The following is a 16,313-nucleotide window of genomic DNA, read 5'->3' as shown; positions in this document are numbered from 1 at the left end:
GTTGGTTAACAGGGGGACATGCAGCCTCTGGGGAGAATTTCCAGCAGCCTTTCAATATATAAACAGAGCTTATAATAAAGATGGAGAAAGGCATTTTGCCAGGGCCTGTAGTGGCAGGACAAGGGCTAAAGGGTTTAAACTGTAAGAAGCTAGACATAGGTTGGATAAATGGAAGAGGTTTTTTTGTGATCAGGGTGGAGATGCTTGGGAACAGGTTGGCCAGAAAAGTTGTAGATGCCTCATCCATGGAAGTTTTCAAGGCCAGGCTGGATGGGGCTTTGAGAAACCTGGTTTGGTGGAAAGATGTCCCTGCCCATGGCAGGGGGGTCAGGACTAGATGATCTTTAAAGGTCATTTTTAACCCAAACCATTCTATGAGTCTGTAACATGGAAAATGGAGCTTAACTGCACTTCCAGCGGAGTTGTGTAATTCAGCTTTGAGCTTTGGAGCTGTATGTGATTTGAAAATCCATAAAAGGAGCTTACCAAGAGGTAATAATTGTCTGCTTCATATTAAATGGTGGTAAGTGAAGGAACAAGGAGAAGTCTTTCAAGGTTCAGGCATAGGCTTTATTACTCAAGAGACAACTTCTCTTTACAATTATCTCCCCCTGTATACAGAAGTGCAATCTATCCTGCAAGGAACTGGCTTATGTCCTCTAACGCTGTTTGCTGTTCTGTTTCAGTCATTGTTAAATGAGCTCGACCGGAGCATGGGGCGATACCGAGATGAAGTAAACCTCAAAACAGCCATCATGTCTTTTATCAACGCTGTTCTGAATGCAGGCGCTGGTGAGGTGAGCCACTGCCCTGGAAATTCCTTCGAAAATGTTACGTTTAAATTAGTTTACCTTGGAAATAGTTAGTAGATTAAGTCACAAATCTTGTGGTAGTGAGTGGATATAGTTCGTGGAAAATAATGCTCAGTTGTTCAGATCAGTCTTACAGTGTGTTCCATATTATTTCATTTCAAGCTTCTTCAATATAACATAGACTATTTACACTGAAGTGCTTACTTTGGGTTGTTTTTTGGTTGCTTGGTTGGTTTTTTGCTGTTTTGGTTATGGGGTTTTTTTTGTTTGTTTGTTTTAAGAACTGCAGAGCATTTACCTTTTTATTTCAGCCTCTTTGGAAAATATTTTGGTTTACCTTCAGAAATGTTTTGAAATATTAAGTTGTTTTGACTCAAAGCCAAACTCAAAACATTTTAATTTTAAAATATCAAAGGGAGACATTTCAGAAAAAAGTCCCGTTGTTTTACTTTTATTAACAAGGCTTCCTTTTGAGTCTGGAGGATAGTTTAAACTGATTTATTTCATAAAAAGTGTTACTTTTGTGACATGGGCTTTTTTGTCTTTTTTGGTTAAACCACAACAGACAACAAGCTCATGAGAGCTGTCTGACAATGTATTCGTCTTTGTCTCTGGGAATCCTGTAACATCCCAGTGAATAGATGTCAGAAGGTCAGAGTATGTGATTTTATGTATATGGTTTTATGACAAATAAACAGAAAAACCAGGAGGAAGACTGCAATACTGTTCATCTGTAACCAGGAGGGGAACCTTTAATGGACTAGCAGGAGAAAAGCCAATAGCTTCTGTTCCTTATGGAACCACATGGACTGTGCTGTCCTTATGACTGCATATGTAAAATTCATAGTACATACCTGTACTTTTAGGTGAAATGGAGGCAAAGGCATTAATTTCTTTTTTACTTACTTTACTGGAATTAATCATCATGTGAATTTGGTGCCAGGATAGAGAATATTAAAAAGGGAAGAACTGAAGTTTTAAGTAATTTTTTTTTAATGTGATTGACAGCTTTTGAAAACAAATAACTTGGTTTCCCCCCATTTTTTAAGGACAATTTGGAGTTCCGATTGCACCTCCGATATGAGTTCCTAATGCTGGGAATTCAACCTGTCATTGACAAGCTCAGAGGACACGAGAATGCCACACTGGACAGGTAAGACTTCTTTTTGGACAACAGCTACTGATGAACAGAAAGACTTCTTAGAAACTCTTCTTTATTTGAGACAGCTGTCTCGGTCTCCTCCTGAAACTGACTCCCTAAAAAAAAAATTAAAAAAAAAATTTGTCCTTAACATCAGCAGATGAGGTAGGAAATATACATACTAAGCTGGCAGAGGCTGTGGCAAAAGATTTCCTCCATTGCAATTCTAAAGCAATTCTAATTGCTTTCTCTTGAAGCAAATCTGGAACAAAAGCATGTCCTGGTTGGAGGGAGGGAAGCCTCCACTGAATTCATTGAGACTGAGTATGCATGGTCTAAGTGCAGGTTCTGAGTTTCCAAGTTGTATGTCTGCAGTTTGCTGCAGAGCTGGAACCAGAATGTTACTTTTGGTCTGCAACATCATAAACAAGAATAAGAGAATCTGTCCTATAGGTAATCTGTATTCCTTTGGACAGCAACCAGGAGCGTTTAGGAGGGGCTTAGGGCACTTTTGGATTTTGCAAGTTAGTGAAGAGAATAACAGAGGTTTGCAAGGATCTCGGATGCCTGGATTACATAGACTCTTGTGTCAGATATATACAGTGCCCCAGTCTTTCTCCACATCGTCTGCTGTGCTCCAGTCTCTGTGTAAACCAAGTCCAGATGTTCAAATGTGTCACTCACCAGGTCACCCAGATCCAAACACTGTCATGCTGCTGTGCTTATCAATAGGAATATCTAGAGACTGCTGTGAACTGGTCCACTGAATGCACCTCTGCTCCACTGTTAAGAAGAATCAACTTGTTAATGATCTAATAGATGGCTAGCAAGTATGGTGTGGACTTTTCTGAAATGTGTGATCACTGCAGGCATTGCATTAATCAAAAACATAATGTCCCTTTCCTATTTTATTGGGGTTTTTTGAATCTTACCTCAACACAGTGACTTGGCACAGTTACAGAGCGTGTACACCTCTGCGAGCCTTTTCCTTTGGCCTGTCACTGACCCCCTTGCCTTGCATACCTGTGACAGCACTTCGTGTAGGAAAGTCTTGCCAACTTCCATATGTTCTAGCTGAACTGAGGTATTGCTGCTTCTATAGTGACACACTTAGTTTCTAAGTCTGAATCATGCAATGAACATTGGCAGATGTTTTGTTTTTCTGTTTCCTCTTAGACATTTAGATTTCTTTGAGATGGTCAGAAATGAAGATGACCTGGAGCTTGCCAAGCGGTTTGACCTGGTAAGTTTTTCTTTGGAGTACCTGAACTCGACAAAGCTGAACTTGCATCCACTCAGGACGCTTGGTGCAAATTTCCTTTGTGCTCCCTAAAACTAACGTTTGACTTTGATGCTGAGAGTAGCCAATGCTCTTGTTTTCACTGTTTCTCATTTAGCAAGTAGGAGATATGTGGTGTGTGAACAATGAAAACAGTGATCACACAAAGGACTTGTGATGAGTATCTTTGATAAAAACTTCTTTCGTTTGCCTGAATGCTCAGGGGTGAAGGAGGTTCTCAATCCTGCTCTCACCTTCTCAGTCCTGATGATCTGGATGCCTTCTAGTTTCAGACATCCCCTTTACAGGACTATGGGTGAAGTTTAGGCTATTTTCTGATACTCTTCCCAAGGTTACATGAAACTGATGAAGACTGTTGCCTTGGAGCCTGTGGAGAGGATCAGTATTTTAGAATATATGGATTTTAAAGATGAACATAAAACAAAGACAACCTCTGGCATCAATAAAAAGCTGTAGGGTCCCAAATGGTTTAGTCTCCTCTTTCTTTGTGAACACCTCTTGCTGCACACAGATACAGAACAACTGTCCCTTTCTTTCTTAGCTTCTACTGTTTGTGCCACCACTTCCTAGGACCCAAATGTTTTGCTTGTTCCAGAACAGCTTCTTGGTGGCTTTGCATGCCTCCTGCCTTTCTAGCCCTTTACTTTGGGGATCTTTTCCATACTGGGTAGGGATGACAAGGTTGGTGTCAAGGATCCTTGTATCTGTTACTGGAACCTGCAACTGGACATGGCAGGAGATTTTGCAGAGGTCCAATTGCTGAAAACTTGCCTGTCTTTGTATTGACTGGATCTTTCATAGTTCAACAGGCTTTCACTGTGGATGGTTTTTCCTCTTCTCTCACTTCAGATCCACATTGATACAAAAAGTGCCTCTCAGATGTTTGAGTTGATCAAGAAGAGATTGAAGCACACAGACGCCTATCCCTATTTGTTATCCATCCTCCAGCACTGCTTGCAGATGCCATGTGAGTACATTTACAGGTTGCCAGAGCAAGGGGCATTGGAGAACTGGGTGAAGCTTTGGTGTATGTACAAGTTCACAGATAGCAGGGCACACACTGCCCTTGTCTCCCATTCAGAACTTGGCTGTGGCTGATGAACTTGGTATCTTACATTGACTCCATCCAGCAAAATTTTTGTCGCAATACTTAGGGCAGCAGTTTGACCTCTCTGCACTTGCAAATAAAATTAAGTGGCTGAGACATTCCAGCTAGTCATTGACAAAGCTTTTAATGATTTTAAATTTGAAGTTTTAAAAAAGACTCCTTGTGCTGTAGATCAGGGAATTCCCAGAAATAGATAGCATTTTGAATATTAAAAAAAGACACTGAGGATTTTTTCTGGTGAAACAGCACAGTACTGAAAGCTGTTCTGCCACTGGGAAATTCCACAATAAGTCTTCAGGCTGCTATCTCATGGCAATGCATCAATGGAGAGCTACTAAACTCAAAGTGAAAAATAATATTGGCATTTGTTTCCAAAGGAAGTGATAAGAATCTTCTTGTTAACTGCAATTAAATAATCCAGTTATGCATCCAGAATATAACAGCAAGATCACTAAAGAACTGCCTGCCTTCACCCTGTTATGTGTGAGGTGCTGGTCTTCCATTACTTTCGTCCATATTTGAGCAGTCAGATTGAGAAGGGAGCATGAGGGAGATGTACTATGGTGTGCTTTTCAGAAAGTAATGTGAAATGTTCTCAGGCTCTCATTAGATTCAAGTACTGCTGTGCACAAATTCGAACAACACTTTGTCTCAGTGGCCTCTTTGATATTACTCTTTAGAACAGCACTTGAGCTTTACATATTGACTGGGATTTTTGGTGGCAGAAGGACTAAATCCTGTTAGGCCAGGACAGGATTGTACTGGAGCAGTTATAAAGAATCTAAAGATATAGGTCATGTAACTTAGAGAGCTGAGGTGAACTTTATGTTGTTCTGGCTCCTCTGTTTTGATATCCATGGGATCAGTCCCTTTCTGTCAGCCCCTTTCAGTCCCCAGTCAATTTCTGTTCTGTATCTCCACACTTTCCGGTCATGTTTTACGAATTTTTCATGCCACTTGAGTTTTTTACTGACCTGCAGATAACCAAGCATGCAGATAGAACATCTCATTGTTTTTACAGTGCCCTCAACATGAAGCCCCAGAAAGCACTGAGTATTAATTATCACAAAGGAATCCTTTTTATAGACATTTAAAGTGCAAGTTATATCTAGCTTGTCAAAAGGGTTGCATAGCCTGAATGTGCAAATCAGGCACAAAGTTGCCCGTGCCTGTTATGTGCTGTTCCAGTATGCCAAGTGTTTATCAATAATCTGCTAACAACTGTTCAGAGTTAGTCTTTGTGTTCTGTAATTCATTGCATACAGGACTGAGAGGAAAGGTGGGAAGGAAAGAATGCCAGTTTGTTGGCAGGTCTGTGCACTTTAGTGTGGAATTGGAAGTTCTCATGGGTTGGTCTTTTTTCCATACAGATAAGAGGAATGGAGGAAACTTCCAGCAGTGGCAGCTGTTGGACAGAATACTCCAACAAATTGTTCTTCAGGATGAACGAGGAGATGATCCAGATATAGCTCCGTTGGAAAACTTCAATGTCAAAAATATCATTAAAATGTAAGCTGATTATTATTTATTATTTCTGTTATGCAGGTATAAGGATATGATCAGTGTGCAGGTGCTTAGGAGATAAAATATCATATGTGAGGACTTTCTTATTTCAACTTACAGCTTCTCATTGTCTTGTTAAGCAGTTAAGTCTTCTAACTAGTTTCCTTCTAATGACATCTTAGCTTGGCAGTATCTTCTAGCAAAGTCCTTGTCTTTGACTTCTAGTAAATGTTAATCTGGTAAGAAGAGCAGAAAAAATGCTCAGATTTTATAACAAGGCTCCCTCATGTGCCTTTTTATCATTCAGGATGCTCATGAAAGCTTTCCTTGATACTGAAAACAATAAAAATAATGTCATCATCTCTATGTAGATCCCATTCCTCACTAATGAACACATGGTTTAAAAAGATTGCAAATAGGGGAAAGCAGTCCCCACTTGACACACAAAACCTCTTACCTCTTCATAAAATGTCTCTTTGCTCTCACACACAGACTTGGTTGAGGGCATTACCGTTATTTTTTCCCATAGGATGCATCATTTGAGAAGTCTAGCTACATGAGCTGGCTCTCATCTCAACTTCCCTGTTCTCAGTCCTTTTTTAGCCAAACTTTTGGATTCTTCATTTCATCCAACTGCCTCTGCAGGTAAATTCATGGCCCATTACCCTTCCGAATTATCCACTGAAAAGAACATTTATAGAACATAAGTCCTATATGAAACCAAATTCTCCTGTACTAAAAGTTTTACAGTTCCTCTTGTTACAGGCATGAGCCAAAATCGAAACTGATTTCTTGTCATGGAAAAATACAGTGGTGTTGGATACCAGACTTCATTGTAGATTTCATGCCTGATCTTCCCTTTCTACTTTCATAGCTACTCCTCATTCTGCATATCTAATCAATCCCCAGCATGCCCTGCATATTTTCTGTCCATAATAGGAAATAGCTGTGCCAGTATGAGATATGAGAATTGCCTTGTTACTGATATATTACCCAATAGAGAAGTGTTCTTCCTCCTTGTAAGAAAAAAAATAGAACCTCAGAAAGTAGGAAAAACAATGGTAATCTGGTTTTATATTAAGGATGGGGTAATTTTTAACCCATACCAGCTGGGATTATATTGGTGATGTCTTCTCTCTTTCAAAATAAGTAGAGTTGGCACTTTGAGAGCCTCACCTGAAGACAGGAATGTGTCAGGTCTTCCTTCCTCAGCCATTCCTTTATGCCTTTTATGACACTGAGTAACAAGGCATCATATTTGTATTAGCTGTGGGCTAGGGAGCAGAATCTGGATCCAGAAGGACCACTGGCATGATGCTGTATAAACTTGTACGCTCACCGGGTTTCCGTTTGTTGATCACTACACATAATGGCCATTTGCCTTTCAACCTGGGTAGCTCAGAAAAAGTTTAAATTATCTCATTTCATCTTTCAGGCTGGTGAATGAAAATGAAGTCAAGCAGTGGAGGGATCAGGCAGAGAAGTTCCGGAAAGGTGAGTGCATCCTCTGTGCTTGGGTAGGCAGAAAAGGAGGCAAGACTGATCCCAATTCATCCACAGAGCAGCAAGCAGCACAGCTGGGCACAACTTTTCCTTTTGCATACATTTTGTTCATGGTGAACAGTTTGTGTTTCACAGGGTGGGGGTCCCCTCAGTCCTCACATGAAGTGATTTTACAGTCTAACCGAAACTTGGGCATTGCTGTCTTGATCACTGAAGGTCATTGTCAGGACGGTCAGACTCTATTTTCTTTTTCTTGCTCTCGTTATACATCCCTGCTTGAGCTGACAGATTTGTCAGCTTTATTTCAGCATAACCTATATCTCCTCAGGGGCTGTTCATGAGCTTTTTGTCATCTGTCCCACTTGCATGTTCCCCCTAGACCATGCTGAGCTGATGAGCAGGCTAGAGAAGAAGGAGCGGGAATGTGAAACAAAGACCCAGGAGAAGGATGAAATGATGAAGACACTGAACAAAATGAAGGACAAGCTGCAGAAGGAATCCTTGGAGCTGCGCCAGACCCGAGACCAGATGAATGATCTGGTGGCTCAACTTAATGAGTTCTCGGTATGAGACTGGGAGTTTTCCCCATCCTTTTTTAAAGGCTGCTAACTAGTGAATGGTGAACAAAAGCTTGTTTTGAATGAAGCACATCTGTGGTCATAATAGAGAATATTTAGAAGCTGCTCATCTTTTAGCTGAGACCAAAACCCCTGAGCTGGTGGTATAGAATGGTTAATGCATGGGCTACTTCATTCCTTCTCCTCAGCCGCATTCCTTGCAGGAGCTGCTGAGGCACACGCGTCGTCTCCAGCCACAATTTTCACTGCTGAGTGGGATAGCCCTGGTTGTTATTTCAGTGGAATAGAGAGAAACTTCCCTGATACAAAAGTATATTTAGGGAAGAAACATGATTCCTATTATGCTGCAAGAGCATCTGAACTGCCTTGGAGTTCTGCAAAAGTGACTTTTGCAGGTGCTCCCTCCTGTTTGGTGCTCCTCCTATCCCAGCAGTGTGCCTGAGCCACAACTCACCAGAACACAGCCCTGAGAAGTTAGACACTGCAGAGAGCAGATTCATTCCCTCCTCCCCTCTCCCAGTTTGCATTAGTGGGGCCTAATGACAGGTATTCAGTGTTTCAAACCCTTAGCTTTTAAACCCAGGAGTTCAAAAGTTCATAAGATTGAACTTTTCTCTTTTTTCATACATAAGGAGAAAATAATACATTTTGGCTTCTTTTACCAGCTTTCTGTTTTTCTGAGCCATTTATGGTTCTTTTTTTCAAGCTCTTCTCCACAACTCCAAGGGCTTGAAACTTTCTCTTAAATGAAAGCTGAGATTCCTCCCTTTATTGCATGGCTTTGAGTGCAGGAGGCTTTAAAGAAAACATCAAATATTTTGAAAGTCGTAATAAAATCACATCAGCTGGCAACATGGAGTTATTGGGCCTTTTAAAATGTTTGCTTTCTTTTTCTCTGTGTTTTTTATTTTCCAGCAAGGGGGCACCATTTCCTTCCCACCCCCACCACCCCCTCCTCCAGGTGGCCCATTAGCTTTGTCCACTTCTCACATGTCTGAGAATTTGCCACCGCTGCCACCTCCTCTGCCCTTCTCCAGCTGTCCCCCTCCTCCTGCTCCACCACCTCCTCCAGGAGGACCTCCTCCTCCACCAGGAGCACCACCTTTCTTCAGCATGGGGGTGCCACCCCCTTCAACAACCACCTTCACCACTGGTGGCCCCAGTCTGAAGAAGAAATCTATCCCGCAGCCTTCACATCCACTGAAATCCTTCAACTGGGCTAAGCTGAGTGAGGTAAGAAACTGCATTACTCAATTAATTTACTTTCTGAGTATTCCCCAGTGTTGATTAATGCCATGAAACGCAAAGTGATAGTGGCTTTCTGTGGGCTCTGGTCAGTAGGAGTCATTAATTGTCGTGAGGGAGTCTTCCCAGTTCTCCAGCAGTGCAGCACGTCCCCTGTGATGAGCAAGGCGCTGGATAGATTGAGCTGCACAGATCTGGGCATGCAAATGACCTGGTTAAGCAAAGCTGTAGTGGGGCTGAATATGTACATCAGAGCTGGACATCTGCAGGTCTGATGAGCTGCCATCACTTGTGCACCAGGGAAAAGGATGAGCAGAGCCAATGTGGGCAAAACATGGTGAGAACCATCTAGAAGATCAGCCACCTCTACTGTGGCAGGAGGCATCACCAAGGAAAGAAAGGTGTCCTGATTCTCCTCCCTGTTAGTTCATGGCCATGAGGGAAGCTGCCTCTCTCCTTGAACAGTTAGATCTCTGTCTATTGGTGATAAAACTCCAGGCTGGCAAAAAACCCCCAGAGGACTTGGATTCTTCCTGTTGCACTCATTTTCTTCTACCTTGGTTGTGTCTCCTTCCCCTTCACTTCTCTCTCTTTCCTCTCTCTCTTTTTTCCCTTCTTCTTTTCCCTCCCCTCCTCTTCAGGTCTTAATTTTTTTAAATGATTTAGAAAGAAAAAAAGTGTCTGTGTTGAGTTTGGATTGCTGCCTAGAAACCCAGGTTCTCTTTTAGACTGAAACTCACCCAGGGCCCAACTCCGGCATTTGGAATGAGTGTCCAGGGACCTCTGGAATGCCACAAGAATTCTCTCTCCCCCTCTCCCCTTTTCTTTAAAATAAAGTGAAGTGAAATATTTGCTGCACTGTCTGTGCTTGTCTGTCAAGGCCACGTGGGGGGTGTGGGAGAGAATGTAAGGACAAGGATTTATTTTCCTTTGCAGAACATGGGACTTAGTGCTCTGAAGAAAAGAAATAATAACTAATATATATATATATATGAATTTATATGAAAAAGAGAGAGTCACAGGTGTTTCTGTTTAGTGTACAGTAACTGTAGGCTTATCCTGCCCTCTGGATAAGAGTGAAGGCAGCTGTGCTAATAAAATTGAAGACCTGGGTGGTGAGATGGCTAAAAGACACTATTTTGAGGAAGGCAAAATAGTTGGAAAAAGGGGCATAAGAGGGTGGGGGCTTTGTTTTGGGGTGTCTGCCAGTGTTAATGTTTTGAACCTGGTATGGTCTCTGGAAAATGGCAGAGGTTGTGGTGTCGATACAGGTGTCTCACATTGTCACTTGGGTTGCCCTTTGCTGTGCAATTATTTATTTTCACTGACTGCTGGAGAAGCAGATATGTTTTGGTCATCTTCCTCAGTTATCCTAGATTTCCTGCTTCAGTATCTTTCTATTCACATGGATATGAATCATCTGAGCACAAAGTCATGAGTAGATTGGATGGCCCTTGTCATGCCTTGTGTGACCTTTGCTGTACTTATGTGGTGTTCTCCTGAACTGAGCTGTCAGAATAGCCAGACTTGAATGAATGAGGACTCACAACAAGCACCCTGTCTGGGAGCAGCACATCTCAATTTTTTGAGCCTGGGAAACTGAGGCTTGGAAGTGTGCATAGTATTTTTGTGGTTTGTGGTAGGGGTTAACTTCCAGTTCATGTGAATACAATTTTTCCCCACAAAAACATATTGAGGAACAATACATGAAACACAGCAAGGTGAGAAAATGCAGTGTTGGCAACAGCTGTACATAAAGTTAGGGCCACAAGCAGGTCAGCTATTCAGCTTTTAGTTATCTCTGCATACTGTTTAGACCACCCTTCTCTAAGCAATTAGTACAGAGTCTCTCTCAGAAGGTTTTTCAAGTAGGTAGGAAGATGCTGCCAGGACTGAGGCAGCAGCCCACGTGAGAGCAAACTCCTCTCTGTCCATGCAGCCTGCCTTGAGGGAGTGAGGGAAAGCCAACAGAGGCCAAGAGGAGTGTGGACGGGGCCGGCTGAGAGGGATTTGTCTTCAGTATGCTTTCTCAGTAGTGGAATCAAGGCTGTTCTCCAGGGCAATTCATATGACACCTTGTTTTCCAATGCTGATTTTGTATTTGGAAGGAAAGAACTGGGCTGTTGGGTGTTAGGAGAAATATCAAATGTAGTCAAGCTCTTAGCAGTTGACAATAACAGATTGTCCACAGTTCCCATGGGCACCACAAAAAAAGGTTTGACTGGAAAGGATCTGTGCTTCTAACAAGGAAACTCCAACAGCCCACTAATTTCCATTGAGAATTAGGGACTTTGTGCTAGCTTTGATGTGAGCTAATGATCAGTGGCAAAGACATTTAGATGCATGGATGGGCTGAGTTCTGATGAAGCCCTTCCACACCACAGCTCCATTCATACAGCACTGTAGCATTGTGAATTCCATTCATACAGCACTACAGTAGTGCTAGTGCCAAGGATCTCTGTTTTTTAAGAAAAAGATATTGCTATATAACCACTGTAATATCCTGGAAAGATTCCTTTCTTTGTTTCTGGGCAGCAATGCTCTCTCACTCTGAGTTTTACATAACACCAAAGGTCAATCAGGGACTAAACATTTATGGTTAATCCAAGCAATGAAGTGGTTTCAAGAATACTGCAAGTATGGATTAATAATTACCAATTTAATAAATATAAACATATTTATTTGAAGTTCTCAGAGTAAATCAAGTCAGCCTTCGACTACTCTGCTTGTTATCTCATGGCTAGAGAAGCAGCTTCCCATCAAGTGTCCTGGTAATGACTCTCATCAGTGATGTCAGGAAGGCTTTTTTTAGCCAGCCCCAAATAGATCTGACTGAAATAGCTTCATAAGAAAGGTATTTGTATATAGGAATTTTTTTAAAAACCCAAACCACACACACATAAAAACAAACCAAAACCACCAAACCCAAAATAGCCAGTCGCGTAAACAGGAAATTTCATTTTGACACTAATTTTTAAAAAAATGTTTCTATAACGTTATCAATGATTAGGATTTCTGAAACTTTCTTCCTAAAAGCAGCCTGAGGTTTATGGCATAAAATGATGAAGGACTGCTGCTAGAGATTCAAAGTCAATGGAAAGAGTTTTCCAAATTCTCATTGTGAAGCTGCTCATAACAGCTGTGGTGGTACCTAGGCCTACAATGAAATAAAACAGACATTTTGATTAAAAAATGGGCCAAAAATGCAGCCTCTGCCTGAAGTGGATTTTTTTCACACTGAAGAAAGCATCTAATATCAAGACAAAAGTTTGGAAAATGTGCTTTGTTTATATCACTTTTCAGATTCATAATGGAATTCTGAATTGAAATTTTAAGTTGCTTCTACTTTTCTGGTTAATACTCTACAAATATTAACCCACTAATAAGCAGGATTGCCTGCTCCAGTATTCACAGAAGACTTATTGTTTCCATGGTTTCTCTGGACCTTCAGGTCAAACAAAAGTACTGTAAGTTTTCACTCATGCTGTACGGCTACTGAGGCATGATGGACTTTGATGCCTTCCAGAATACCATTATTTATCTATCGGGGTAAATAAAATCATCCTTTAGAGGTAGCAGAGGACAGCTTGATACGATTTGTAGTGCCATGAAACACTCATTTTCCAGTGTCTGTCAGCAAACTGGGATTCACTGTAAAGGTGGAATGATGCAACTGCTACAGCAACTGAATTGTTAAACGCAGCATCCCAAAAACTCATCTTGACAGGGCAAATGCGTTGTCAATACTTGTTCTCATAATAAGGTGTTTCTTGACCTGGTATCTGTCACCATCTTGTTAGAGGATGCTGGGAAGTTCACAGGATTAGCTTCTCAAAGTGGGCCAAGACTTCCCAAAGCAGAGGAACCACAGATCTTGGAAGAATTCATTGGAGAATGAATAAATGAATGACTAAGTAAATAAAAAAATAAAGATGGAGAGAAAAACACTACAGAAAAAATGACTGTTCTTTTCTTTTTATTTTCTTCTTTTTCTTTTTTTTCTTTCTCTTTTTAAAGACAGAGGATAACAAAAGAAAAGGAATAAAGAATTTATTTTTAAATTGTTATTTAGGGACCATAAATATTTTTATGGTGCTGAGAGAATCATTTATCATAACAACCACATTATGCAAGTCTGTTTCTCTTAAAATGCTCTGTCTTCTCTGGCTGATGACAAGGAACTATCAGCCAGTTAATCCATAACTGTGTAAACTGTGTATCAAGAGTTCAGTCTAGGAAATTATCTGGCAGCAATATGAAAATTTTCAAGGACAGAGCTTATAGTAAAAATAGAAAGGGCAGGCCCATTTCAAGTGTTACGTATAACAAAAACTGTTTATACCTCTGCTTGCCTTGATTTTTTCTTTGCCTGCATTAGCCCTAAAATTGGATTGCTTTGCTCAAAGTTCTGTTTGTGCACACCATTGCAATGGGTGCTGCTTTGGAATTTGTCTTTCTGCTACAAGTAGCATATAAACCATCCTGTACAGGACCGGATTCAACCTGGCTCTTAAAATGAATCTTAATTGACGTCAGAATCATTTTCACTGGGTTGTTTTCCTGGGAAAGTAGGGGGAAAACTACTCTCTGCAGTCCCTTTCTGAGTCTCAGAACTTCCTGTTTTGGCACCTTTGCAGTTCATTCAGACGAGACTGTTCTGTAGGACATTTTTGCTGTTCTTGCCATTAGTGAGGAAACCTCACTCTCATGAGATTTTTGCAGCTGGACAGGTAGATGGGCAAGACTCATGAGTAGCTGCCTCTTGAGTGACATCCAGCCTCTGCCAAACACAGCATACAGCTTTTTAGCATCCTCAGGGCTCTATCCCTGTGATGACTCTAAGGACTCCTGTCAAGAAATATTCTACCATTTCAGTGTTTGATTGGAGAGTCTGAAACAGTGCACTCAGAGAACTGCTCTGCTGTTCAAATACATCCCTCAGGATTTATAATTCATGGTTTACAAAGCCAGCCTGGAAACTGAATGAGAATGATCACTCTGCCTGGATGCTTCTGGCTAAGATTGGCAGCAGAGTTCAGGGCTAGGATAAAATGAAAATTAATTTTGTCTCCTATTGCTTTGGCTGAGATGAGCCTCCCAGACTTGTTTGCCATGTTACAGTCACATGTTCTTCCTGCTATGGAAAGAAGAGCCACACTGATTGCAAGGGATGATACAATGATATTGGTGAGCCTGCTCAGGGGTGGGTGCTGCTCCCATCTAGGATATGCTCTCATTGTAAATAGCACTGCAGGCACCCCTCCTTACCCTCAGGCACTCGCAGGCTGCCTCTGGAGAAAGGGTGTTGGTTTTCTTGCACAGTGTCTGCCCTGCCAGGAATTTCCTACAGAACACTTCACACTTTTATTTCCCCCTCATTTTATCCTCGTCGGGTTTTTTCCTTGCTCCTTGAGCCTTGTGGCTTAGCACATTTCCCTCATTCCTTTTGATGACTCTGAATGGGAAGTAGAGCCTGTTCCTAATTAGTTCTGATAATGAAGTGTTAACACACTTTGCTGTGTAGGTACAAGTCAGATACTTCAGAGCTGGAACCTGTGTGAGGGTTTCATTGCTATTGCTTGTGGTTCCTGGCTTTTTCTGCATCAGTGTTCTGCTGGCTCTTCATCTCCTGGGATTTCCTTAGGTCTTTTTTAACAACTCCTTTTGTCCATTTCTTTTTTCTTTTAATTAGGATTTTCATTATTTTTGCAGTTACTAAAGTTCAATAAATATACACTTCATAAACTAAATTAACTGAAGAATAGTGGTGTCAGGTGTGAAGAGCACCCAAATCTTGTCCCACAAAACATGCACCTTAAGTATCAGTAGGAAGGAGAAGGTAGTTCAATCTTTGTGTCCTCTTCCAGGAAAGATATCTGTCCTGAGAATGTCAGCAAGACACCCAAGACCTTCACTTAGTTTAGGATGACTGCTGATTAGTTAATTCATGTGCCAAAGGAGCCTATTTGTTGTGGGGTTGGTGGACAGCAAGCAGGAGGAGAAGTCTGTGCCTGTCTCCCTCCATGCTAATTATCTGCCAAACAGCTAGGATTCCCTGCATTCAGGATAATATATCATCACAAGGGTTGTGAACATTTGCACTTACTGTGAACGATGCTGTTTCAGGGACCTGGATATAGTTTGTGTCTATCTGACTTGACAAAGCCCTCATGTAGACAAGAGAGTTCATGTAATAGGAAACAATCAGACTTCAAAGACTCATAGGCTTAAAAGTAAAATAAAATAAAATTTTAAACTACTTTCACAGACAGACAGAATGAAAACCACACACCCTTTAGGCTTTATAAAAGAACCTGGCAAAATTTGCAAAAGGGAAGATGTGTCTGGGGTTTGTCATGCATCAGTGCTTTTCCTAAGCTTTTGCCTCCTGATGGTAACACTCCTTTCAGCATGACCACAATGGTTGTGTTAGACAGATGGCCACTCTTGAAAGGAAATATGCTGTGGGATCACGGATAATGCTTGAGATGTGGTCTGCTAGTCTTGGAATGTGCCTTTTCATTAGAGGCTAGCTGTGATGAAAAATACAAAATAGTATGTTTAAAAACAAAACCAAAAAAACCCCACTATTTTTTCTCCTTTGACTCTTGAAACAAAGTGTGTCCTCTAAAATGACAACAGTAGTGCATAGGAATGTGACCAGTGAGGAGAACAGAATGATCTATCCAAATGGGATTGGATGTTCTTAGCTAAAACTTTTGCTATCTTGTTAAAGTATGTCCTTTTGTTTTAGGAGAGGATCCATGGCACAATCTGGAATGAGATTGATGATTTAAAGGCATTCAAGGTGCTGGATCTAGAAGATTTTGAAAAGATGTTCTCCGCGTATCAGAGGCACCAGGTAGGAGTGAGCTCTTCCATAGGTTTTCTGTCTCAAATTTCTGGAGAAGAAAAGAACACATGACACCTGCAGGGTGGCAAGGCTGCATCATTTGATGCTCTGCCACTGTTCAAAAAGTCTGAAGACCAAAAGAAGTTGGGACAGGCACATGGGGCAGGGTCTAATCTGTTATGGACATATTTCATACTAATGGGCAGCTCTCACAGGCAATGATTACCAGCAGGTAATGCTCTAGTTAATGTCAGTGGCCACTGATTTCCA

General features: G+C 41.3%; 1 protein-coding gene across 1 annotated transcript in view; it reads left to right on the top strand.

Moving 5' to 3' along the window:
- Window positions 1-16,313, top strand: part of DAAM2 (dishevelled associated activator of morphogenesis 2) — a 172,321-nt gene that overhangs the window by 119,681 nt on the left and 36,327 nt on the right. The window contains exons 7-15 of the mRNA XM_082276668.1: window positions 687-797; window positions 1,862-1,965; window positions 3,130-3,196; window positions 4,103-4,220; window positions 5,732-5,870; window positions 7,300-7,358; window positions 7,747-7,931; window positions 8,861-9,178; window positions 15,945-16,052. Of these exons, the coding sequence (XP_082132794.1) occupies window positions 687-797; window positions 1,862-1,965; window positions 3,130-3,196; window positions 4,103-4,220; window positions 5,732-5,870; window positions 7,300-7,358; window positions 7,747-7,931; window positions 8,861-9,178; window positions 15,945-16,052 (1,209 nt within the window). The remainder of the gene's footprint in view (window positions 1-686; window positions 798-1,861; window positions 1,966-3,129; window positions 3,197-4,102; window positions 4,221-5,731; window positions 5,871-7,299; window positions 7,359-7,746; window positions 7,932-8,860; window positions 9,179-15,944; window positions 16,053-16,313) is intronic.

The sequence above is a fragment of the Coloeus monedula genome (assembly GCF_965178545.1).
Source record: "Coloeus monedula genome assembly, chromosome: 2".
Lineage (NCBI taxonomy): Eukaryota > Metazoa > Chordata > Aves > Passeriformes > Corvidae > Coloeus > Coloeus monedula.
The sequence above is the reverse complement of the archived record's forward strand: the minus strand, read 5'-3'. Positions and strand labels throughout refer to the sequence as shown.